Source organism: Denticeps clupeoides, chromosome 1 (assembly GCF_900700375.1).
Source record: "Denticeps clupeoides chromosome 1, fDenClu1.1, whole genome shotgun sequence".
NCBI classification, from domain to species: Eukaryota; Metazoa; Chordata; class Actinopteri; order Clupeiformes; family Denticipitidae; genus Denticeps; species Denticeps clupeoides.
Window position 1 is genome coordinate 19,811,427 of NC_041707.1, and position 25,656 is coordinate 19,837,082.

A 25,656-nucleotide genomic window follows, 5' to 3' on the forward strand; every position below is an offset into this window, starting at 1 on the left:
GAAGGTATATGGTGATTGAGTAAGTCTGTTTCAGAGATTTTATTAATGCATTTGCAACCAAGTACAGTAATTAGAAGAGGCAAAGAGGTAATCCGTCTGGCTACATAGACAAAAGCTAAGGAAGCAGTCCATACACTATTACTGGTATAAGAATACAGATGTTCTTTATCATAATAATCTTCTTATGCATCAACTAATTTTGTATCTGTAAGATTAATAACATTTGTGATAAAAGCCACACACATAAAGCCACTGTTTATCTAAATTGTAAGCAACTATTCTGTAACAAAGAAAAAAACCTGTTAAATGACCTATTGCAGAATTTTCTAACAATGTACACTTGTAGGAGATCATTCATTTATTTACAGAATTGGGACCCCCCCCACAGCTTTTCTAAAATGAAAGAAAATTATTGACCAATTCATTTTTTAAACTGCTGCCTAAAACATTTTCACTGATTATTATTATTGTTGTTGTTAATATTATTATAATTTATTCATAATTCATATTGGTTCTCTTTCAGCTCTCCAGGACACCATTGTGCTGCATATCATTCACAGCTTTGTGTATTTGTGCGTGGTGTGTGTGTGTCTTGTGCAGAACAAGAGCTGGTTTATATTTGTTCTACAATGCTGATCTTCATTGGCTGAGAGTTCGCTTCCAGCAGCTGTACCAGACAGGGAGAGAGGCGAGTGTTAGGCCTTCAACTGCACTACCGGGGTCCTGCTGGGAGAGGGCCCAAACTTTGTGCATTGTGCTCAGTGGAATATGGAAGCCTTCAGCCACACTGGCAGGCCCGACTCAGGGGGGTAGGGGTGCACAGAGTGAAACAGTCTGCTGCTGCCAACCATAAGTGAACAGGGAGTGGTGAAAATTGAACTATTTGTACAGATGGGAGAACAGTGCCTTGAGAATAATAAGACTTGCCATTTCCTCTCATGTTTTGGATTGTCTTTTATTTCATTTCTTCTTTCTTCCATTACTTCTTCATGTGAGTCATAATTGCACTGGATTCTGCCTCTTTAGCTGCATGAATCATATCTAGGGCAGAGTCCTGACCCACCCAGATCTTGTGTAAATGGAAAAAAAAACGCACACAGAATGTATTCTCATTCATTCCACTGTTACTAAGACAGAACCATGATTCATCGTTTGACAACAATTTCCTCCAAAAATTTGCCTTCAGGCAAAACACACACAAACACACACACACACACACCACCCTAATGACACTTGGCAGAGAGGTGTGAATTAATGACTAAGTCAGATGTGACAGAAACACACACCTTTCTCCCTGTCCTCCGCAGAAGGCACTGATCATAATTGCCCTGTTATTTCTCACACCAGACCCATGGATGGCTCTTGTTGGGCACTCCTTTCACACTCATCCGTTTTTCTCTCTCTCTCTCATCGAGCAGATGCTTGTCTGCATGTGTAATCACTGTTCCCATTTACTGTTTAAATATTTTATTGTCAAAATGAATGGTTTAATTTTAAATATATAAGATACATGAAGGCTCTTAATGCAGCTGTCTTGTTTACTGTACGCTAACAAGTATGAATCCTGGCATTGCTTGAGGGTTGATGCATCTGGTGTACAGGGAGCAAAGGAGTGGCAACAATTAATAATTTCTCACTTACGATGGCATAACCACAATAAATCTGTCTGATTGCCAAACGTGTTCAAGAAAATTGAATAAACTGATTTGACTGGCTGGCGCATGCCACTGCAAACAATAGGAAGCAACAGACCCATACTTCAGTTCAGCAGCACATTACCTGTTTGCAATTATGCACATTTAATTTGACTGTTCCATTTATTGTACCAGTATGCAGCCCTTCACATTAAGGGTGTAGTAGCTAATGAAGTCCTCACTTATTCAACTGGTGTGGTGATGGCCCAATAATGTATTAATCCCGGAATGTAGCAGTCATAGCATTACTTTCCATTACACTGGCACACACACACACACACACACACACACACACACACACCTGCTCAGGCAATCCAATTATCTACATGTTTTCAGCACCCCACCCATAACTCACACACACACATATTCAGCAAGACTGTTTACCCAACCCAACACACCCTTGTGGGCAGAATCATGAGTGGCTCTTTGCCAGTCCATAGAACCTCACCTGTACACACACACGCACACACTGCAGAGTGACATCACTAATTTGTCATATTAGTGGTGATACAAAAACAAATGTCTCTTCCTCTCACAGCAGACACTCACTTCAAAACATCAAATAAGACTGTGTTGATTTTGGCACATTAGCGGAGTATCATTTACGGGTTTACAGATTACTGCTTGACCGATCAGATAGCAGTGACAGGCAAGGTAAAAAAAAAGAAAAGCATTACCCTAGTCTGTGAAGCGTACAGTCTATTTATAGTTGTCTAGTTCTGATAGAATATCGGAAATTGCTCTGAATGTCTATTTTAAGCTGAAAAGAGAATTAGTTCTTGTTTTTAGTTTTTTTTTGGGGGGGGGGAACATTCCCTCTCTATCTGGACTTAAGTGGCATGTGTGATAACGTCACAATGGCCTCTCTGTTTCCAGCGCAAAGCTGGAAGCCCTGGCCGCTGACCAGAAAGACATGGAGAGCTCATTCAGGGCAGGCTGTCAAGCGCTTCAAGTAACCAGTCCTTTCCAGCTCTGCGACACGTGGACTGCTGACATTTTTACATACATTCATATTCTTCCTTAAAATAAATAAATGCACCATGCTTCCTGTTCCTGTGCTGTTTGAACTCTGGCTCATCAATGGCACTGGACACGAATGTGGAAGTCTTGTGTCTTTATTTGTCCATCGTTAGGACTCAGCGGTGAGCTGGAGATGAGTGGAGCCTCTCTGTGCCTTCAGAAACGTGACACTGTGAGAAGATAGTTCTCTCAGTCATCCTAGCCAGGGGGAAACAAGAGGGGGAAAAGAGAACGAGCATGAGAGTTTGATGTATTCTTACAGTCAAATGAACAAGCCTTGAAATTTAGCACTTAAAAGAAAGACTTTCTCTCCTTTACATAATCAGTCATATGGGAATACACTTGTAAAGTAGTGTAACTTTAGTTAGTCAATACTATAGGTTTTAAGAAGCTGTTCAGGTGATTGTGTTTAAATGTCATGTGTTTTCTGTAGGTTAAAAAAAATAAGGATGAATGCTTCATCATATGGTGACCAGCCCCTTTCACAGCACAGTCACCTCACATGATATCATCCACCTCCAATCAGAGCCAGCGGTGGCCTGTGAGGGAAGCAGTGCGCCTCATTCACTCTGGTGCTCTAGATGATCAGTAGTCACACCTCTCTGAACAGACTAAATTCAGCTCTGAGGTCCATTCACAATTTATTTTGTTCCAGTCCAGGCGGTTGCATGGTGATGCTGGCTAGATATTGCCTGTGTTATATGATATTATGAACCTACTTGTCTTTGTGTGTGTAAACACATTTTCACATGGAACCTACAGAAAGTGATATGCTGTGTATTTGCAGTCAAATACTCTATAGATGCTGTTGGTAAATGATTGGATTGAATTCTATGCAATTCGGGAATGCATCGGGGATGTGAGACTAAAGACCTGTTTTAATCCCATTCAACCAGCTTTTTAAAATCATCACCACTTGTTTGTTGTGGGTTTCATATGGTTTAAAAGTAAAGTAGAGCAAAAGCATGAGAAAGAACTATCGTTTATCAGACAGTTTCAAAATCATGCTTTGGGTTTTTTTCTGTTCCTCCAACCCAACTATGACATATCTAACATCACCAGCACACAGGCCCCAGGCACCGGCTCTAATTAAGCTAAACATATCCTGGTTATGGATCCCTATGGACCCTGGCTTCTGTAGTCCCAATGGACACCAGACAAGACAAACCAAAAGAGAGGGAGAGGGAGACAGAGACTGCTGTAATTGTCACAACTGATTGACTCAGGCTATTTTTGGCAATGCCAACAAATGGCAATTAATCTCTTTTTTTCAAGCACTGAAAATCTTGCGCCATTTGCAGCCACTATTATAAAGTTCGTCCCATGATAACAGCAGATAAACATACTTCATGTATTTATTATATAGTATATACTGCCATTGCATCAGTTTTGAACAAACTCACATATTCAAACATTTTGGGGTTCAGTGTGAAACAGTGGTAGGAAATTAAAAAAAAAAAAAAAAAAAGAGACTATTCAGGAGAAACTATTCTGCCTGTCCATCCATGCATGCATTCCAGATTAGGATCTATAATCATGTGTGTATTCAGTTACAATACTCATTCACAGAAAAGATTTCTGTTTGGGCTGCGGGCATTTTTTAGGCAGCTTAGCATTGATCTGCCATGGAAGCTGCCATTTGTCGCTGAACAAACATGTGGGACAGCTCAAATGAAGGCAACAGGCATGTTGTTGCTTGTAGAACTGTGGGGTGTGCTTCACACATGATAACTGTATAAGACCAAAAATCTCTCCACTAATCTCTGAAGTTTAGTTGCAGGAATTCCCCCATCATCATGAGGGGCCAAGTGTGACACAAGATCTGCAGATGTATAGAATTAAAATAATGTAAAATAATTGAGCCATTTTGGATTAAAAAGGCTCAAAAGATTTTTTAATCTATATATACACATTATATTTAAGATTATTAAGAAAATAATTAAGAAAAAATATTTTTATTTACCAACAAACTAAAAGGAAAACTAAAATCTTTTTAAGCAAAAAAGTGGCAAAAGGCTGCCATCACACAAAAAACAGGGGTAATTTATCATGGATGTTGCACCAGCGCCATCTTCTGTTTAACAAGGTAAATGTCCTGGTCCAATCATGATCAAGGATCCTACACTCATGTCTGAATGATGGTTACATTTACAGCATTTATCAGACGCCCTTATCCAGAGCGACTTACAATCAGTATTACAGGGACTGTCTCCCTGCAGCAATTTAGGGTTAAGTGTCTTGCTCAGGGACACAATGGTAGTAAGTGGGATTCGAACCCGGGTCTTCTGGTTCATATGGCGAGTGTGTTACCCACTAGGCTACTACTACCCTGGTTCCTTTACTGGGTTGGCAGAATTGTTTTCTGTGCAGTGATCTAAAAAATTAACTAATGAGAGAATAAGAAATTTATTTTTTTTAAAAAAGCAGTCATTTATAATCGTATAAAATCTGAATAAAATGTCACCACTCACAACTGAATAAACTATACACACCTGTAATTTAGCAGCAGTATGAACAGTATGTTTACATAATTCCTTGCAATCCTTTGGAAGTAAATGCTGCAAAAATGAACCATAAACATGCTCCAACATGTATTATTTCTTGTATACATTTTTAAACAAGCACAACCCACAGATGCTTCACATCTGGCGACATAGATGAAGAATGCGGATGTCTGGGCTGTTGAACTCTGGGTCTTGCCGCTCATTAGGGACTTCCTCGCACTGGAAATCTCTCAGAAGCATCTGGAGAAAGCACAATTTAAAACCCTGAGTGCATGTACAAGACAGATACATACCAGAAGAAGAATTGTACATACAGAATTTTAATGTCTATTTACCTTTTGCAAGGCTATGTATATTTAAATTTGTGACTAGTTTCTTCTTCAGTGCCTGTTTAAATTGCTCTGTCCATTCCATGTGTTCCTATGGTCAGTGGGCAGTGGTGGCCTCTAGCGGGTTAGGAAGCGGCCCCGTAATCAGAAGGTTGCCAGTTGCCGAGCCGCCTCTGAGGTGAGCAAAGCATTGTCCCCACACACTGTTCCCCGGGGGCCTGTCATGGCTGCTTACTAAGGGTGATGGTTTAAAGCAGAGGACACATTTCGTTATGTCACCGTGTGCTGTGGTGCAGTGTTTTACAATGACAACCACTTCACTTTCAGGGTAACTGGGAGAAATAATGTCACCACTATATTCTGGGTTTACAAATACTTGAATTGGTGGATGTGAACCTTATTAAATCGCACAAATGGATCTAATATTAAATGGATACAAATATTAATAGCATAATTAGATTCTGAATAATTATTTTAAAACATAAAATATTCTCAGTGGTTAGGACAGTAGGACAGTTGAGACGGAGTGAATGGAGTGACGCAACAACCCAACAATTACACAATAGATGCAGATGATTGTTTTGTTTGGGTGTTTTCACATATGATTAAAGAATAAACTACACCCCACTTATATATGAAAAAGTGAAGTGATTGTCATTGTGAAACACAGCACACGGTGACACAACGAAATGTGTCCTCTTATTCTAATCATCACCCTTGGTGAGCAGTGGGCAGCCATGAAAGGCACAGGAAGCAGTGTGTGGGCATGGTGCTTTGCTCAGTGGCACCTCAGTGGCAACTTAGCGGTTCGGGATTGGAACCGCAACCTTCTGATTATGGGTTTGTTACCTTACCTGCTAAGCCACCACTGCCCCCACATAGGCAAATTATTAAACAGTCTGTAGCAGACACTCCTGTACTCTATGCCACTGACATGAAAAAAAAAATAGCTCAGAATTTACCTCAAGGGTCATAATCTCACCTCCAAAAACAGTTTTTCAACTTTGGGATTGACTCCTTCAGTACGCTGCTCATAGCAACAGATGACAGTAGTCTGAGGTCCAGACAGGGTTTTCAGGGTCTCCATAAGTGGTGTAATGGACTTAAGTAAAATAGATTTTAAGATTGTAATTTCATGAACAACAATTATAAAGTTCAAGGTGAAAGTACATAAAATTGTATAATATATTTGATCACATCGTTTTATTTTCCTCTTATTCAACACACCTCTTCATAATAGATGCAGTCAGCCATCAATATAAAATCAGGACATGGAAGGAAGTCAGCCACATTTTGACCCCTGCCCAGAAACAAATAATAGGTTTCCATACATCTATAATATAGCGTAATAGGTCAAACCATACTGTAATAAGAGGGCTACAAGATGCTTGAGATGGAGAGTACAAACCATTCCAATACCTTGGCTGAAATGGAACCGGTGACCAATGCCTCATTTGCTCTAATGTTTAGGTGCAGCAGAGGAAGTAGGTCCTCCAGATCTGTCAATGTGACCTTGGCTCTGGGGAAAAAAGAGCAGAAAAATATGATCACTTGGCAGCAGGCGCAATTAAAAGCATGGACCCGCACAAATACATGCGAGCACAGAGCAATTTTTACAACATGAGGCTTCTATGAGTCACGGAAATCAATCCAATTAACCAGGGAGCCATTTTTGTCTCAGGAAACACTCATCTGAACGCACCCCAAGGTGGCGGCCATGATGCCCACGAGTCCAGTGCCTGCTCCCAACTCAAGTACATTCTTAGAGGACCACGTACAGACGCCGTCCTGTGGGTTAAAAAACTGCGTCTCCAGGTATTTGGCTAAAACAATCGCTGCATCCCAGACGACGCATCCTACATCTCCTTTACTGCACTGGTTCAGCCTCAACACACGCCCGTCGTTTTTCTCAATTTCTCTAACAAAATATCGATCCTCCACGTCTTGCTGCAACGCCGTCGCCATTTTGCTTCCTGAAACATGCACGTGAACGGAGAAGATCGACCAATCACTGCAAGAGATGGAAAGGGGGTGTGACCCATCACGCCCCTTTCTCGCCCCGTTTTAAAGGGCCACATCATTAAATTTGAAGGAACATTGGTCCGCTTCCTTAACTGCTAGGCCACCACACATAATATAAAAGCTGTAAGGTCCAGAAAAATTATGAAATTCTATTGAGAATGATGACAGGTCACTCTCAAATCAAACAAGGAATAGTAAAAATAAATGTGAAAAATAAATATGAATAAAATATAAAGTAGTTCTTAGTTCTTAAACATATTTGTTTTATTTAAGTAAAACATATTGCAGACAGTATTCACCTCTCAAGCATAAATCTAATCTCTCATATTGGGGTTTTTACAGAGGCAAACATATCATATTCAGAGAGAAAGAGTATGCATTTTATTGTTTCCTCGTTGTCATATGTACTACCTAGCATTCTCAAATATAAAACTAACTCTAACATTGTTAAAAAAAAGAAACCCAAAAGGGCATCTGTTCACGTTTCTCGAATGCTCCTGGACGCACTTGAAACCCTGTCCCGACAGGTGGTCCAGACTGCTGCCAGGCCCCCACACTTTGTTCCCTGGTTCTCACTTTTACCTCTGTCTAAAACACTGGTGTCTAATATGAGCTGTCTAGTGGATGCCATATGAGTGAAGCTGCTGAAAAGTGCTGTATTTCCATAATAAATCCGAAATTTATGGAAATTACTATTTTCCATGCAATGCGTGTAATGGCATTACTGATACAGCGTCCCATTCAAAAATACTAGGCTTAAGCGCATTTTAATATTTTATGGTACATGCAATATCTGACCAAATTTTCGCAATTATTCTTTCATGCAATGATTACAAAGACCTTTTACATATTATGTACAAGAGACTGTACCCATATAGACCACTAGGGGGAACACGAGCCCGCGTGATCATTATTGCCAGGTTCGCTAATTATACGCGTTCATTTTGAGCTTGTTTCTAAAATAAAACCGTTGTTCTGTTCAGCTCAAAATGTATTTAACAAGTGTGTAGAATGTTGGATAAGCAATATATATATATACACAAAAACACAACAATTTATTTTTGGAGAAACAAGTTGCCACACTTGGCAACGTAGCCCGAAGGCGCTTTAAATGGATATGCGTAAAACAGTAGCAATTTGGCTAATTTTGGAAACAGAGCGGGAGGTTTTATAACTCAGTGTTCTGTAACGTGACGTGTCCACATTCCTTCGTCCGGCGAGAAACGTGCAAGAGACGTCACTCGAAACGCGCCATGCCGTCTAGAGTCAGGGAAGCGCTAAGAAGCAGCACTGAGGAAGTGACCGACGGAGAAAGCACAGCCTCCACGTCTCAGACACCATTTTCCTCGGAACAGGGACAGTCCTCTCACTCATCTCGCGTTCGGTCGGTAGACTGCAGCACTAGCACCAGCTCAGCTCGATGCTCGACCCCTGCGCTGAGCAGGCCAGCAGCAGCCAGCATCACTGACGGTTAGGACCCCAGCGTACCCCCCCAACTGCTAATAAGTCACCAGTCTTATAGTAAAACACACATTGAAATGTGCTCATGGGCGAACCGGTTTCTTTATTAAGGGTCGGTCATTTCCACGTCATTTTAATCAGCATTTGCCTGATTTAAATGGTTTTACTCATCTGAAGGACTCCGCTGAGCAGTTGGAGTGGGATGGGATTTTAAAACGTATCATTTATATGTGGTGAAATATGTATTATGTTTATTATTTCTGACCTCTCTCTAATCTAAACCATTGGCTCAAATGCCCTTGACAAATTTATCTCAAAAAAGGTTCTTTTTGGACTGGCAACTGGCCTTGTTATGGATCCTTGACAATGTTTTGCCCTTCCATTCCAGAGGAGTTGAATGGAGGGGTGAAACATTGTCAAGGATCCATAATAAGTAAAGTTGCCGGTGAAATAACCTTTTCACAGATACCTTGACCAATTAAAAAAAAAACGACCAAAGGAAACAAGCACAACAAATTCTTGTTAAATATTCAGGAGCCTCACAGTCTTGAATGCATTTCATTATGTGCTTTAGGGGTTCGTGCTTTGAACAGCATCAGCCTTGGGAACAGGGTAGCACCATCTACATTCACCCGCTCCTCAGAATGGAGCACAGAGACTCCCCGGCTGAGAAAAACTCCCACCACTCGCCCCTCCCGAACACCGCAGACAGAGCAGCGTACCAGTAAGCATGTTGGTCCCATTATGGCAGGTTTTGACTGTAGTCGTTCTACTGATATTCCTGTGCTGACATTTCGGCAGCATCAACGTGTTCCTCTGCAAACTCTGCCCATGCTGCGTCTGTGATCGTTGCTGTCGTGGAGGGCCGGGGGCTTGCCAGAGGGGAGATTGGCATGGCTAGTATCAACATGAAATGTCCTGAGCTCGTGTTGTCTCAGTTTGCAGACACTGGCACATACGCAAAGGTGAAAATCACATAATCAAATTAAAATAAAATATAACAACGGAACACATTTCTGTGAACAAAGAGCACACAGAAGTAATGTCCAGTAACAAGATGTCGCTGTAATTAGTGATTTTTTAGATTTCCAAGGGATATTGTGCAATAGTTATGATAGAAATGTCAAACCTCAGGCTTATATGTGAACAGCCAGTTTATATTCAATATGTAGAGACTATGAATATGTTATGAAGTGGTACTTTTGTTTGGTGCTGACAGGTTATAACCAGGCTGCACATTTTACTGCCCCTGGAGATCCTGATGCCAGACACAGCCAGTGAGATGGGAAAGGGTACCAAGCTCTACAACCTAATTTTGGAAAACTTTCAGGTATTATTACCACATTCGTTTTTGTCTGTAGCTAAAGGCAGACATGCATCTTCAGCATGTGGTTGTTAACTGGCACGAGGGAATCATTCCAAAATCCTAATTTTGATAACATGTTCAGGCAGGCCTAACAAGACAAAGCCACTATTTCAATGAATGTGCAGAGAGCTATAGCCACTTGTATATAAAAATACATACAAAGAATTGCCATTCAGCTGATCTGCTGCACATAGGATGAAGTTAGCTGTTTTACTGTATGAGTTGGATACAAATACTAAATGGAAATGATGTATCAAATTGTCTTGTTTGTTATGTCTATAACCTGATGAGCTACAGTGGCTACAGAAAGTATTAGGACCCCCTTGACTGTACTGATTGGACTTGATTAGGAAAGCCACACACCTTTCTATATAAGACCTTACAGCTCACAATGCATGTCAGAGCATAAGAGAATCATGACGTCAAAGGAAAAGCCTGAAGAGCTCAGAGACAGAATTGTGGCAAGGTACAGATCTGGCCAAGGTTACAAAAATTCAGCTGTTTCTAAGAGCACAGTGGCCTCCATAATCCTTAAATGGAACACGTTTGGGATGACCAGAACCCTTCCTAGAGCTGGCTGTCTGCCAAACTGAGCTATCGGGGGAGAAAAGCCCAAAGATCACTGTGGCTGAGCTCCATAGACACCGTCAGGAGATGGGAGAAATTTGTACAATGGCAACCATCACTTCAGTCGGGGCAGAGTGGCCTAACGAAAGCCTCTTCTCAAAGCAAGACACTTAAAAGCCCACATGGAGATTGCTAAAAAAAAAAAAACACCCGAAGGACTCCAAGATGGTCAGCAATAAGATTCTCTGGTCTGATGAGACTAAGATAAAACTTTTTGTCCTTAATTCTAAGCGGTATAAATTGAGAAAACCAGGCACTGCTCATCACCTGTCCAATACAGTCCCAACACTGAAGTATGGTGTTTTGCAGCTGCAGGGCCAGGATGACTGGTTTCTATCAAGGGAAAGATGAATGTGGGATACAGGGATATCTAGACAAAAGCCTTCTCCAGAGTGCTCTTTGATAATAAATCTACAAAAATGTCAACAATTCTTTGTTTTTTTGTCAATATGGGGTGCTGTGTGTACATTTAATGAAGGAAAAAGAACTTAAATGATTATAGCAAATGGCTGCAATATAACAAGGAGTGAAAAATGTGAGGGGGTCTGAATACTTTTCATACTCACTGTATAATCTGATCAGATTATACTTTTTCTATTTTCTGCTGTTGTTCAGGCTATCACTTTCACTGCCGTTCAGAGGAAGTACTTCAATGAGAGGAAAGGACTGGAGTACATTCAGCAGCTCTGTGCTCCTGAATTCAACACAGTTCTCATGGAGGTGCAAACAAAGTAAGCCACAGCCTCAGCAAGTAGGGTTTACAGAAAATGGACTGGTCAAATGTGATCTGGGTCTGAATAGGCCAGTCAGGAAATATATACTATGACTTATTTTTAAAATGTAGATAGTTTATAGAATGTTTAGATTTCATGGATTAGAAATCCAACAATAAAAGTTTTAAAGTAGGGATAACTGGGGGGGTTCAGAGACATATAACTGAGAGGCTGTAATTCTAGTTTATATATATTTTAAATGTATTCATTAAATGTATTAATTAATTTGTATAATTAATTAATAAATGGTTATAATAAGTAATCATTTTGTCTTATTATACTCTTTTCTCCCTTAGGTATTACTGCTTGGCTGCATGTGCTGCCCTTTTGAAGTATATTGAATTCATCCAGAACTCTGTTTATGCCCCCAAGTCCCTTAAAGTGACTTTTCAAGGGAGTGAGCAGACTGCAATGATCGACTCAACATCTGCCAGACACCTGGAGCTAGTGGTCAACAACAGAGATCACAAGTGAGCACTCAGAACGAGTGCATTTTGTGGTTCTCCTCAAATACAACTAACTAGTATTCCTAAAGAGAAAAAGCAACATTGTTGGTCTTATTCTTCACTTTCATTTTTGATATTATTCTGTAGAGAACATAAAGTATGTGTGTTTAGGAGTGAGCAATGCCTTTTGGGAGTGTTGAACCACACTAAAACCCCTGGAGGGGAACGTAGACTGAGGTCCAACATCCTGGAGCCACTTCTAGATGTGGACACCATTAACATACGGCTAGACTGTATACAGGTTCTCTTTTAGAGACTGCATTGATATTGAAATTGAGTATCATTATGGAGTCCATAATAAACTTTTGACAAACACTATGAATTTTTCTTCTCTAGGAGCTACTACAGGACGAAGAGCTATTTTTTGGGTTGCAGTCGGGTCAGACTTTATTTATTCTTTGATGCTATCTAACATTTATTAATTACAGAATAGTGTTTTGCTGAGTACCTACACCGCAAATAATTATGTTTTGGGGATATCAAAATGCTAATTTTGATAAGAATATTATATTTTGTAATATTTTATCAATGATAGTAAGCTTAACAGCTTAGCAATTAAGAAGTAATCAAATAAGATGCCATTTAAGCAGCAATGGTATTTAGTTGACATGGTCATGTTGTTTTATTTGTTTACAGCTATCACAAATTTTCTTGACATAGATCGACTGCTCTCTGTCCTGGTGCAAGTTCCAAAGCAGGAGACGGTAAGGTATAGTTCTGTGAGCTGGGTTTTTCACTTTCTCACTTGCATGATTACTCAGCACTTGACACATAGCCACATAGGATTTAGCATATTTAGTAAAGCTACTGATATTAATTTATCTGGAATGGCCTAGAGAACAGATTTTAACATCTCAGTTGATGATTTTGTCCTTGTTTAATTTACATTTAAGAGGGATTGTGTCCCCAGCAAATGCCACAATATTAGATGTTTTGAGCATCCCAGCACCACTTTGTACCTTTTAAGTTGTTTAGGACTTTCAAGGTTAGCAGTACTGGAACTAAAGGATCAGCTCAATTCTATTTAGATCCAGGTGGCAGAGGCCAAGATCACTCATGTAATTCAGCTGAAATACACACTGGAGTTAGTGGTGCCATTAAGGGTGAGTACCCTAATTGTAAAATCTAAATTTTCAGTAACTTTTTGCATTTATTAAATTACACAATCTATACAGATATGTAGAATTACTCATTACATAGTGTTATGGTGTGTTAAATTTGTATTTATATTGTTGGCCACTTAACTTGACAAATTAATGTAAGAATTCTTTTGAATAGGACATGTTACAGAACTGCAAGACGGCCCTCCTCACAGCCTACTGCACATCCCTGGCAGACAGCAGGTGAGTATTTATAGACAGTAGTGTTAATCCTTACACTAGTGGTTAGTTCAAGAGAACACAGTCGTCTTGCCCAAAGCATTTTGTGTATGGTATCAAAACCAAAAGTACATTATATCATTAAACCCTTTTGCGTTCTTTATGTTTTCCTGCTGAGTTTAATCATCAATATGAAAAAGTGAAATGTATTTAAACAGTTATACAGTTTTTTTATTTAAAATATTTAATGGCACATTAAGTTATATTTGTGTTAATTATTCTATAAATTAGATTAATATTATTAATGTGAATCTGAAAGTATGTAATGTTTTAATTTTGTGTGTTTATTTTTTTCTTCCTTGTTCCTTGTCAATGTTCCTTGTCATTTGCCTAGGTTTGACAGGATTCTGGAGCAAATTAAGATGGTCATAAACGATGATGCCACATACATGAAGGGGAGTCTTAACATGCGTACTCAGAAATGTTACGCTGTGCGCCCCAACATCAATGAATTTCTGGACATTGCTCGGCGAGCATACACTGAAATCGTGGATGATATTGCAGGTGAGCATGTCTACAGAATTCGTTTTTGGAAACAATATTTGGAAACAACAGAAATGTCCTAAGATTTGGAACTCTGATGTTTAGGACTTGTTAATCATCTTGCTGAGAAGTACGGCCTGCCACTGCGCATCAGCTTCAGCACAGTGCGCAGCTTCTTCATTCAGATGAAACTGGATGGTGTGACTTTGCCTAATGGACAGCTGCCACCAGAGTTCATTAAGGTATGACCTTGAAATTTTTGAAAAAAGTTTTCTCCACTGACTTCATTATTTTGTTTTCTCAAATATGTTCAGGTTACAAGATATAAGAACAACTACAGCTTCACCACATCAGACTTGATCAAGATGAATGATCGCTGTGATGAGGCACTGAGAGAGATCTTCCACATGTCCTATGTGTATGTAGATCAAGTCTGTCAAGTCGGCAGCTTAATTTTCAAACTTTAAAGTTCCTCTCTGTTCATTCCAATCCATTCTCTATCAAGACTATCTAGTTGAACAAGACACCTGCATTTGACACTCCTGTTCTTTCACTTCTTAGGGTGGTGTGTCAGCTGCTCAGTGTGGTGCACAATCACATCCATTGTCTCTACAAGCTGTCTGATGCTGTGTCGATGCTGGATATGCTTCTGTCTCTAGCACATGCTTGCACTGTCTCAGAATACGGTGAGCTCAGCTTTCATAAAGCAACCAAATATTGTATGTTTTGATATCTGAATGGGTTGCTTCCCTATAGCCTAGTAATGTAGTAATCTACATTAGTGAAATCAAACTCAGTGTAATCATGTCCCATAGCTTATCCCCATGTGGCCATTGCTTTGCCTCAGGTGTTGAATTTCCTGTGTGAATGGCAGCCCTATACCCTTTGAGCAGCATGTGCTCAATGTAAAAATTATGAGGTTATTTATGAGCAGATCTGGCATTTCTTAGAATATTCTTCAAGGTTTGCTGTAATTCACTATAAAGCAGCCCTGTGTAAAACTAGATGAAACCATGTGCAGTCCAAATTAATGGCTTAGTTCATATTTGAATCCCAGCTTTGAAGCAAATATGCAAGTGGCACACCTCATGTCATCGGGTGTGTTGTGAAATTTGGCAAGTCAAGTTTTGTTTCTGTGAGCACACCTTTGCTAAGAATTTTGCTCATAGTGCTGATTAATCTGTGCAGTTTTTATAGGGTGTGCACTTTCTTGGTGTTAAAATTCAGATAAATTTAAAATATATTATTTATGTCTGAGAGGCCATTAAGATTTACAAGGCAGTCAGACGCACAAGTGCAACAGTGCTTACAGTGTGTAGGTAGATAATCATGTAGATAAGAACAGAATAAATATGTATATGTGTCAAGTACAGAAGTGATAAGTCCCAGTGCAGGGAGGCAGGGGGTGAGGAGCAGTCTGTGAAATGAGGAGCTGAATGGCCCTGGTACCAAGTTTGCTCTCCTTAGCTGTGTCCTGTATCTGGGACAGTGAAGCAGTTATCCCAGCGGAAGCCACTCAAACTTCAGGAACAGAGCATGGGAGGGGTCCTGTAGAATCTTGTGTGAATTTGCTGCTTGCACAAAGATAAAAGTGCTCTGACCGGGAGGTCCAATGATGTTAGAGCAGACTTTCACTCTGTTGTACAGATGGGTCTTGTGCTGCAGGCTGACTGAGTGATACCAAAAGACAATTAAAATACAGAGGACCCTCTCAATATAGGAGTAGTAAAAAGTCCTGAGTATGTTCTTATTGACCCTAAATCTGAGAATGGCCTTGGGGTTGGAGACAAACTTTACACTCCATATATTTGCCCAGATATTTGTACCCCTTTACCATCTCGACTACCTGCCTGTAGATCCTGTCATCAGCTCCTTCTGTTTACAAGAGAAGATCAACACCATGTCCTTAGTGTTTGGTTCCAAATAGGTCATGTGAAGAGCTTGAGAGTAGAGACAGGAGGACTGTGTCATCCATGTACTTTACTAGATGACAGTCTGGGTGGGTGGAACTGCAGTCATCTGTGTACAGGATGAGCAGAAGACGTGACAGGACACAGGCTTGGGGGAGCCGGTGGAGGGGATGGAGATCACTTGTCACTTCGTCACTTTAAACTTACCTCTGTTGCACTACATGGTTTTGCACTCTCCACCATGTGCCCTTATTTGTATATGGTGTTTTTAAAATTGTATATTGTGTTTTTTTTTTAATTGTATTTATACCTTTGTATTCAATGTTACTGTTTTTGTATTTAATGTTACTTGTATGGGTCTGAGAGTAACGTAATTTCAATTCTCTGCATGTCCTGTACATGTGGCAGAATTGACAATAAAGCTGACTTGACTTGACTTGACTTGAAAGAAAGTGTTGTTGAATGCAGATGAAAAATGAGCAAACAGCAGTCTAGCTAAGGTTTGGGGGAGTTCCAGATGCTTGTGTACCTTGTTTGTGACTGACATTTTTGCGTCAGTATGCAAACACAGGCCGACACTGCACCATAGGATGCACCTGTGAATAGTGGATATATCAGTTCTGGCTAGAACATGGACGCTTTGGACACAATGGTAGTACGTGGAGGTTTGAACCTGTCACTTTGTGGTCTTAGGCAAGTGCATTATCCCCTCTCCCTATCTATTGGGTATTCCTGATGTCATATATCATGAGAAGCATATGCTTGTCCTCTCCCTCACAATGGCCATGGCAAAGTCTTAAGAGTATATTTGTTTTCTTTGTTCCAGTACGCCCTGAATTCACTGACACACTTGCCATCAAGCAAGGCCATCATGCCATCTTGGAGCACATTGCTGGGCAGCAGCCTGTTTCTAACAACTGCTACATTTCTGAGGGCAGCAACTTTGTCATCATCACTGGCCCTAACATGAGTGGGAAATCTACATATTTGAAGCAGGTGGCCCTCTGTCAAATCATGGCACAAATCGGTCCGTTAAAAGTTCGCAACACTAGTAATATCATTACATATTGACTATATATCTTTTATCTTTAATGTTATCCATATTTTGTATAATCTGTAATTTAGGATCATTTGTGCCCGCCGAGTATGCCTCTTTCCGCATTGCTGATCAGATATTCACAAGGATTGGAGTTGATGATGATTTTGAGACCAACTCCTCCACATTCATGGTGGAAATGAAAGAGGTAAGTCTTAAAACTGTAAATCCATGGACAAACACTATGTGATGAATATCACATCGTTTTATTTAGAGCAGTGTGTTGATTTGCACGTGTTCATCCTTTTTGTTACCTCCCCACAAATTGTCAGGTTGCTTATATAGTCCAAAATGTGAGTGACAGGTCACTAATTATTATTGATGAGTTGGGGCGGGGCACAAGTGCTGAGGAGGGCATTGGCATTTGCCATGCGGTCTGTGAGTTCCTTCTAAACTTGAAGGTACTGGACACAGGAACAGAACAGTATACACAATTATTCACACAAAATAATACATCGAATACTTACTGTAATACAGTATGAACCATGTAACACACTGACATTAAATCAAATCACAAATCACGTTCAAGATTCTAAAGGTGGTTTGTTGTTCCCATGACGTCCTGTAGGCTTTTACCCTTTTTGCCACACACTATTTGGAGTTGTGCCATTTGGAGACATTGTACCCAAACGTGGAGAACCAGCACATGCAGGTTCAGCATATCTGTTCAGCAGAGACAGGTGTGGAGAACATGGTGTATACATACCTGCTTAGTCGTGGCAGCTCAGAGGAGAGAAATTATGGTAACAACTGGGGTTATTGGATGGAGGAGATGTAGCATGCATTAAGGGCTTGAATGTAGTTGTTCTAGTCTTCCATTTCTGTAACAGGAATTAGAGCAGCAGAGATGACTGCGTTACACGGGTCCATAATTCAGGATGCAAAGGCCATTTCTGCTAAAATAAGACAGAAGTTATGGGTAAGTGAACCTGTGTGATAAATAAACATTATGATGCTTTTCATGGTATTTTGGAAATAGACATATTATATTTGGGCATTCTCTTCCATATTTCCATCCCGAATGTTCCAAAATATGATTTTCAGTGTGTTCTTCTTCTTTCCCAGGCCAAGCATTACAGTGATCAGGAAACTCTTCACCAGAGAGCAGTTTACCATCTGGCCACACGACTGTTTCAAACAGCTCGTAACTCTCGTCTGGACCCAGACAGTCTGCGCCTCTACCTGGCAGGGTTGAAGAGGCACTATGAAGCAGAGCTAGAGTCAGCCAGTGAAACAGCTACCATTCATGTAGAAGAGTGAAGCCCGAGACTAAGATGGAGGATGGAAGGGCAGTACCAGAAAGGCGGAAAGAGATTATCGTTTTGAAGAAAATGAAATGTTGGTATTCATTGTAATAGTGTTAAATGCTTATTGCTTCCATTATTTGGTATAATTATACCAAATGTATGTCTAATATAGTTTTATGTTTATAGTTATCTGTGATTAAAATTGTCGGGATACCGGTTTATGTCTTTCTTTGGGTATATGTTTACTGGAAACTGTAATTATAGAAGAAAAAAAGGATTTGGAGCAAGTGGTCAAACTGTCCGAAGATTGCACATGCGCAGATAGATCGAAGCGCTCATCGCAAGAGACCCCGCCCCGAGTGGGAGGCGCTTCCGTTCTTTTTTCGCAGCGCATTGTGAGGGTTTGGTACAGCACCACCGACCCGCCCCCGCTAACTCGGTACAGGACAGACGTGAAGCCTTCAACCCGCCGCAACACTCCCCGTACCGCAGCACCAGCAGCGGCGAAACAGTTCCAGGTACGTCCGTCTCTTCTTCCCCCGACTTCTTAGGCGTAATTGGATTGGCCAGGGTCTGCGCCGCTGAGTCAGTAGTTGGCCGGCTAAGTGGGCCTGCAGCTCGACCCCTAACCACGCCGGGGGAAATGAGGAATCGTGAGGCGCTGGTGGCTTTTAACTGAGCGCCGTGGCGATTTTTCGTCACGGGAAGGGGTGGCTTTTAACAGAGGGCTTTCAGCGGAAAGCCGAGGACTATCCGCTGGGGCAATTTAGCTGACTTGCTACTGCGCTCCACGCTCGACCGTGCGTTTAGCCAAGTAGCCTGCGAACCAGTGGATATTCCCTATTCAGCCCGTGTGAACGTGAGTTTAACTCTCATCTCTGTCGCCGAAAAGACCACCGAGTGTCCGTAACGTCGTTCAGTGGAGAACAGGCACACGGCGGACCGAGCTCAGTAGCCTATGCTAACCGTGTCGCTCACGTCAGGATTGACTTATTTACACGAAGAGAAGCGGGTGTTCGCGGTCTCCTGGCAAACTTTTCCAAAGCCCAGCTTTGCTAGACGGCGGCCTTGTCGTGATTTGTTGTACAGGAGATGCTAACTTGTAGTAGCCGAATGGCCTCGGAGCGTCTTAAGCGTGACATTTGTTCCCAGTAAGACTGACTGACGCGTCTGCGTCGGGGTGGGTGTGTCTCGGGCGGGGGGGGCACGTCCCTCGCCCCCCTCTTTTGGAAAGTACATTTATGGTTTGCAGATTAGCGAGGGTGTGTTGTCTGTCAATTCTGCTAATTTTACAACATTAGTATTGTTTGAAAGGGTTCTTTTAATTTTTTTTTAGTTGTACCTCATCTTTTCCAGCCGAGGCAGTAAAAGTCACAGGTTCAAAACCCGCTAAGTGCTGTTGAGTCCCTGTGCAAGACACTTAACCCTGTGTGTCTCTGTGGGGACTTTCCCTGTAACTGCTGATTGTTTTTCGCTCTGGAAAAGGGCGTCTGATAAATGCCGTAAATGAAGGTAGTAGCTGATCGTAGCTTTATGTCATCTTGGTGAATGCTTCAGAATATGACCCTGTTGAAGTGAAGTAAATTAGCATAGGCATATAAATGAAACTGTGACACTTATGTGAAGTGATTGTCATTGTGAAACACAGCATCACCATCACCCGTTGTGGGAGCAGTGGGATGGTGCTCTGCTCAGTGGCACCTTCTGATTATGGGGCCGCTTCCTTAACTGCTAGGCCAACACTGTCCCAAACATACAAAGCGGTGCGCAGCATTGGGGAAACACTCATTCCGCTTCTCCCACGATGCATCAGAACTGCATTAGAAGAATACGAAGGATGGGATGGAAAAGCCTAGTGGGTAACACACTCACCTAGGAGGGGGGGGACTGTCCCTGTAACTACTGATTGTAAGTCGCTCTGTATAAGGGCGTCTGATAAATGCTGTAAATGTAAATATGATGTTCTTACTTTGTGTTCTTCGTATCTGCAGTTTTTCTGTAGTAAAACACTTTAAAGTATTTTGCATGACTGACTAAGCATGCGTTAGTTCACGCTTTCACAGGCCTCGCTCATCTTGCGACTTACCACTCCACTACAACCGGCCCTTAAACTTTGAATTGGAATAAGTGACCTGAACCATTTAAGTGAAGTGATTGTCACTTGTGATACACAGCAGCACAGCATTTTGTCATTTTAGCTAAAGGTCAGCACAACTACTTTTAATTGTGAAGGGTTTTGGTACAAGCAGGTTTTCCTATTGTGGAATAAATTAATTGTTTCTTCCCTCCTGAGAAAATGGCTAGCGTTAGTGTTTCGAACTTGAGCACCCTGCGTTAAAGCAATCAGTCAAAATAGACTTGATGGCTCTCTTCCATGACTTCTCTTTCTGCTTCTAGGTACTGCTGAAGAGAGCTGCTCTATTTGTGTAGCCTACACCATGCCTCTTACTTATCAGCTGCTGGTTTGAGTGAGATGCATTATGGGATAGAGAGCTGCCCACGCAGCACTAAATTCCTGTCTTGACCTGGATAGAAAGGCATATAATAGATGGTTCTTATCACTGTCAACCATTCACACACTTCTCTCAGGACTGGCAGGACTGGCCTTACAGTCCTATGATTTACGCAGTCAGAATCGCAGAATCCAACAAATAAAATGAATCCGTTGTAAAATAACGGAATTGCGTATAATTTGTGTTTCTGACCGCTGCAGCCCACCACAACCACTACGCCTGGGGTGGGACACACCAGCTCAATGTAAATGCACCTTCGGCGATGGCTGAAGATGATGTCAGTCTCGAATTTGTACCACTTGTCTGATTGGTTCTGCGCAGTTCACCAAACTCTGGGTCATGCGAACAAATCAGCTGATTCAAAACGTTATCTTATTATCCTGGTTCCAGTTCATAATATTTACTGATTTGACACATTTTTATGTTGATTTCAAATGTGAAGCGCTTCTATTTTTCAAATGAAAGAATGCGTAATATTGTGAAAGCTCTTTGCATAAAATGCAAATAAAACAGTAAATGCCCAAGCATTTTTTTGAACAGTAATTAACTGATTTGTCATGTGGCATTTGTTCTTTTTCCCTTTTCCACTCCATAATCACACAATAAATATAAATAAAAATATATAAATGTATAAATACGTTATAATGTAATCGTAATTGCAATGTCAGTCTGTGCGATTACATGAACGCAAAAGGCTGCGATTTAAATGTGACTTGTTTGGTCACATGACGTTCGATTCAGTTCAATGGAGACCTCAGATGTGTGACTCACATAGACATATGGGTAGAGGTACGTCAACAACGTCGCCGCCACATTGCGATAGGCTGTGCTGTGGAGTGAAGCATATACATGTCTATGGAGAGAAGTGCATAAAAATGCCTCACTCTTGTGCTGCTTGGGGCTGTACAAACCGCTGTACGCTCCAAACCAGATCCTGGTGGATTACATTTCATAGGTAAGGCTGGACAAATGTTTTGAATATATTTGGCCATTATAAAATCCCATTTTATAAGTCTTAACTTTAGCTAAGCTAGGCTAAGCTAGCGAAGCTATGCATTCCTGTGTACAAGTCAGCCTCCAAACAACGTTTTGGCTAAACGTAGGCATTAACTATTTAGACTGTTCTTAGCTGTTTAGTTAACTTTTTTCAAACTTTGAAGGTTTCCTAAAGAAATTCACCTCAGTTTACAAATCTTAACCTTAGCTAAGCTAGCAAAGCTATGCATCCCTGTGTTCAAGTCAGCCTCCAAACAATTTTGGTTAAACGTAAGAACTATAATACGGGATTTTATAATGGCCAAATACAATCAAAACAGTTGTTTAGCCTTACCAGGGTTTATCGTTCAACAGTAATGTTTTTAAAGTAAAGACCTTTTTGTGATTAGTAGAATATTGTATTTTGAAAGCACTGGGCATTTCAAGTTGTTATAAGTAGTTTGTATGTTTCACTTTGAAAGTAAACATTTCTCTATTAGTAATTTGTATGCAACCTTTATCATATCGCAATATTGATCTCAATAATTGCAATATGTCTTTTTCCCCAAATTGTGCAGCCCTATTTATAAATAAAACTGATTTCATAGGGCGCTATGGCTGCACTGGACATCTGTGGCCTCTCGCTCTCTCTCTTGCTCTGTGATTGTCTGCCTGCCTCCCTCCCTCCCTTCCTTGCCAAAGCAGAGGGCTGAACTTTCCAGGCAATCAGATTCCGAGCAGCCAGTGGTCCGAGAGAGCTTTATCTTCCCCTCTCATTTCCATGCAGTGGTACATCCTCACCATTTCAGCTTTTAGCCTACGTGTGCCACCGTAGACAAACGGGAAGGACTACCTATTATTTTCTTTGTTTAATCTTGTTTTGAACTCCTCTTGGCGAGGTGGAGCAGGAAGGATTTAAAGAAAATACAGGCAGAAAATACAAGGGCCTCCACCCTTTCCCGTCCTGTTGGGGTGTGTTTGGTGTATCAGCACTGACTGCCATCACTTTGAAACTCATTATCAACTATTTATCAAGGAGTCTGTGGGGCTCAAACTATGATATGAAGTACGGGGCGTTGGAGAAAAGTTGTGGCCATGGTTCGTACAAATCTTTGTTTGCTTTTACGCCCATGGATTATTTTCCTAAATGTGTGACCAGAAGGCTGACTTGTTAGAACTAATTAAACCAATAACTTTAAGGACCATGAAAGTATTTAGTTCCTGGAAAATTAGTGTTAAAAAGAAAAAAAAGACATACTAGGGAAAATATTAAACGTTCTCTAAATGCAACAAAAAAATTGATCCACTTGAACTTGAGCAGTCTAATTTACAAGCAATGTGTGTAGTTAATGAGCAGCCACACTGAAGCACATTTGTATTTAAGCCCTTCAGTGATACATGAGGATCAAGTGAAGTGTTTGTCATTGTGAAACACTGCAGCACAGCACACGGTGACACAACGAAGTGTGTCCTCTGCTTTTAACCATCACCCTTAGTCAGCCCTGGACACTCTGTTTCTGATATTGACTTATTAATATTGAGTTATTCACTGTAGGTGGTCCTCACATATACTTACAAAAGAGTTTTTCCAATTCATAAAAAGAGTCGCTGATTGTAAATGCATGGCCAGCTATAGAATGTTGAAGTGATACAATTACAACATCTTTCCTCAGCATGAAATACGTGTAGGGGGCTGGAGCTTCCAGAAACGTGAATTATACACAATTCCACATTTTACAGTGGATTCCATTTTATTTGTTTGGTTCCGTAATTCTGTCTGTGTTTTCCACATTGTGGAATTTATAGGGCCCTATGGGAGCTTTACACACTGTCTCTCCATCTGATCAGAAGCTTTGATGACTGACCGTGTGTTGGTTTGAAATTATTCATAAATGGAATTGCTGAGTAATTTGCTTTATCCCGATTGTCTTGAAGCTGAGGTGCAGGAGGACTGTCAGACCAGCTTTAATCAGCCAGGGGTTGCAATAAAAAAAAAAATAAAGTGATTGTCACACAGTGAAATTTGTCCTCTGCATTTAACCCATCACCCTTGGTGAGCAGTGGGCAGCCATGACAGGCACCCGGGGAGCAGTGTGTGGAGACGGTGCTTTGCTCAGTGCCACCTCAGTTGCACCTTGGCAGATCGGGATTCGAACCGGCAACCTTCTGATTACAGGGCCACTTCCTTAACCGCTAGGCCACCACTGCCCCCCAAATCTCCAGAGGCCACAAGTGTGTTTTTATTTATTTTTGGCTGTGTTACAATAAAATACAAAGATATCAGTAGCCAGCTGTAGAACAGGATGGAATTTTTGAATTTTCATACAAGCATGTTAACTATGTGATCATTATTGAAAACAACAAAACTACATTGATCCTTATACCAGTGTATTCTATAACTCTGCTACAGGCATTCAGAGGATAGTTTTATGGGGTTTGGTTTAATGAGGCTAATGCGAACAAGTAAAATTGTGTACAGGTTTTTTTCATAACCCATTTAGTATAATAAAGGTTTATTGATTACATCACATGGGGAATGCATGTGACTGTGTGATCCTGGTGTCGGTCCCAAGCCCAAGTAAATGCTGAGAGCTGAGTCAGGAGCAAGACACTTAACCCTGGTTTGCTCCAGGGGCACTTTCCCTGTAAATAATGATTGTAAGTTGTTCTGAATAAGGGCGTCTGATGAAAGCTGTGAAAATACAGGCTTTTTGTTCTAGTACTGTTCTATAATTGAAATCTATTATTCCAGAACTGATCATCATAATACCCAGCCCCCAGTTATTCTCTATTTGTTCTTGCAACCTGTGGTTGTGTATCTGTAACACATTGATCTTTCACACACTCTTATCTATGAACTCCTTTCTATATACCCGTTTGATCTCTCTTTCACTCTCCCCTATTCCCTCATAAGCCTAGCATCTCTATTGCACTGAGTGAAAGTGCAGCTGCAGCAGAGGAGGTGACATTTCCAGCCCCGTGTATTTATGCCCCTCACCAAGCCTCCCATTCCCCACTTTTGGTTCTCCCATTACCCCCTGTATGAGTATAACCGTAGGCTGAAGATAAAGATAGCACTGATGGCTCTTCTAATCTTGGTTGTTTATGCCACTCATCAGACAAAATGTATTTAATGGCCGAGGGTCGGGAAGAACTCAAATTTTAGCTCAATTATTCACAGGCATTTACTGCATTAGCAAATTGTTAACTGGAAGTTCAGTCATCTGTCTATTTTTGTGGACCTGGGACCATTACTTGCTCTGATTATCTTCCTGATCTGGTAGCTGATGTACAGTCAGGTTCATAAATATTGTGACATTGACATTTGGATGTAAATACCCTCAACCTGAAACAGATTGTAGTCAAATATATTGTGTTGGTGTGTAGAGCTGTATCGTAAAAGCCATGTGAAATGTTTTGAATAACCTGTAAATGTATTAAACAAATCATCTTTTCTTACCCTAGTCAGGAAATAGTTATTGATTTAAAGGTAATTTGACATTATTTTTTTTCGCTTTTATATTGGTCATATGTCTGCTGTCTCTCTTTCCGAAATTCAGCTGTGGTGCAGAATTTCAGCCACTTTTAGAGAGTCCCATGATGAGACATCCCCAGGACGCGATGTTTCGGGGTCTGAGGAGGAGAGCGGCCTTTAGAAGTAGAGGGGGCTTTTGCGGAAATTACGTCAACACCATTAATCCGTCGCAATGTTTGTCAGTGTTTTTCTTGAATTTAAAAAAAAAAATACAAA

General features: G+C 40.9%; 3 protein-coding genes across 6 annotated transcripts in view; 2 read left to right on the plus strand and 1 right to left on the minus strand.

The window, feature by feature from the left end:
* Positions 1–233: 233 nt before the first annotated feature.
* On the minus strand, positions 234–7,521 carry vcpkmt (valosin containing protein lysine (K) methyltransferase). Of its 2 annotated transcripts, XM_028998566.1 has the most exons (6): positions 7,250–7,521; positions 6,956–7,066; positions 6,775–6,847; positions 6,530–6,649; positions 5,347–5,458; positions 234–2,912 (listed from the first exon to the last, which is right to left on the minus strand). In XM_028998566.1, the coding sequence occupies exons 1-5, from the start codon at positions 7,510–7,512 to the stop codon at positions 5,354–5,356; spliced, it is 672 nt and encodes a 223-aa protein (XP_028854399.1). In that variant the 5' UTR covers positions 7,513–7,521; the 3' UTR covers positions 234–2,912; positions 5,347–5,353. The 2 variants fall into 2 exon arrangements, with proteins under 2 accessions (XP_028854399.1, XP_028854388.1); XM_028998555.1 differs by lacking the exon at positions 234–2,912 and having other exon boundaries at positions 5,291–5,458.
* Positions 7,522–8,670: 1,149 nt separating this feature from the next.
* On the plus strand, positions 8,671–18,633 carry msh4 (mutS homolog 4). The gene is made up of 21 exons (XM_028982930.1): positions 8,671–9,039; positions 9,605–9,754; positions 9,832–9,995; positions 10,250–10,360; positions 11,639–11,754; positions 12,093–12,266; positions 12,414–12,543; positions 12,639–12,681; positions 12,939–13,006; positions 13,331–13,405; positions 13,581–13,645; positions 14,016–14,185; positions 14,270–14,406; positions 14,479–14,582; positions 14,726–14,850; positions 16,901–17,101; positions 17,200–17,318; positions 17,443–17,571; positions 17,739–17,913; positions 18,001–18,089; positions 18,236–18,633. The coding sequence occupies exons 1-21, from the start codon at positions 8,823–8,825 to the stop codon at positions 18,428–18,430; spliced, it is 2,757 nt and encodes a 918-aa protein (XP_028838763.1). The 5' UTR covers positions 8,671–8,822; the 3' UTR covers positions 18,431–18,633.
* A 170-nt stretch (positions 18,634–18,803) lies between these two features.
* Positions 18,804–25,656, plus strand: part of ktn1 (kinectin 1) — a 34,494-nt gene continuing 27,641 nt past the window's right edge. For all 3 annotated transcript variants that reach the window (XM_028983348.1, XM_028983356.1, XM_028983365.1), the window contains exon 1: positions 18,804–18,935. The gene's annotated coding sequence lies outside the window, so the exon portion shown is untranslated. The remainder of the gene's footprint in view (positions 18,936–25,656) is intronic.

Excerpts from the sequence above, each read along its gene's own strand:
- vcpkmt (XM_028998566.1), bottom strand. The coding sequence starts at position 7,512 with ATGGCGACGGCGTTGCAGCAAGACGTGGAGGATCGATATTTTGTTAGA. Across the intron at positions 6,848-6,955 it reads TCAGCCAAGGTATTGGAATG|GGGTCAAAATGTGGCTGACT; the intron begins GTTTGTACTCTC and ends GTTTCTGGGCAG. Across the intron at positions 5,459-6,529 it reads TTGAAAAACTGTTTTTGGAG|ATGCTTCTGAGAGATTTCCA; the intron begins GTGAGATTATGA and ends TGCTTTCTCCAG.
- msh4 (XM_028982930.1), top strand. The coding sequence starts at position 8,823 with ATGCCGTCTAGAGTCAGGGAAGCGCTAAGAAGCAGCACTGAGGAAGTG. Across the intron at positions 9,755-9,831 it reads GCAGACAGAGCAGCGTACCA|CATCAACGTGTTCCTCTGCA; the intron begins GTAAGCATGTTG and ends ACATTTCGGCAG. Across the intron at positions 9,996-10,249 it reads ACACTGGCACATACGCAAAG|GTTATAACCAGGCTGCACAT; the intron begins GTGAAAATCACA and ends TGGTGCTGACAG.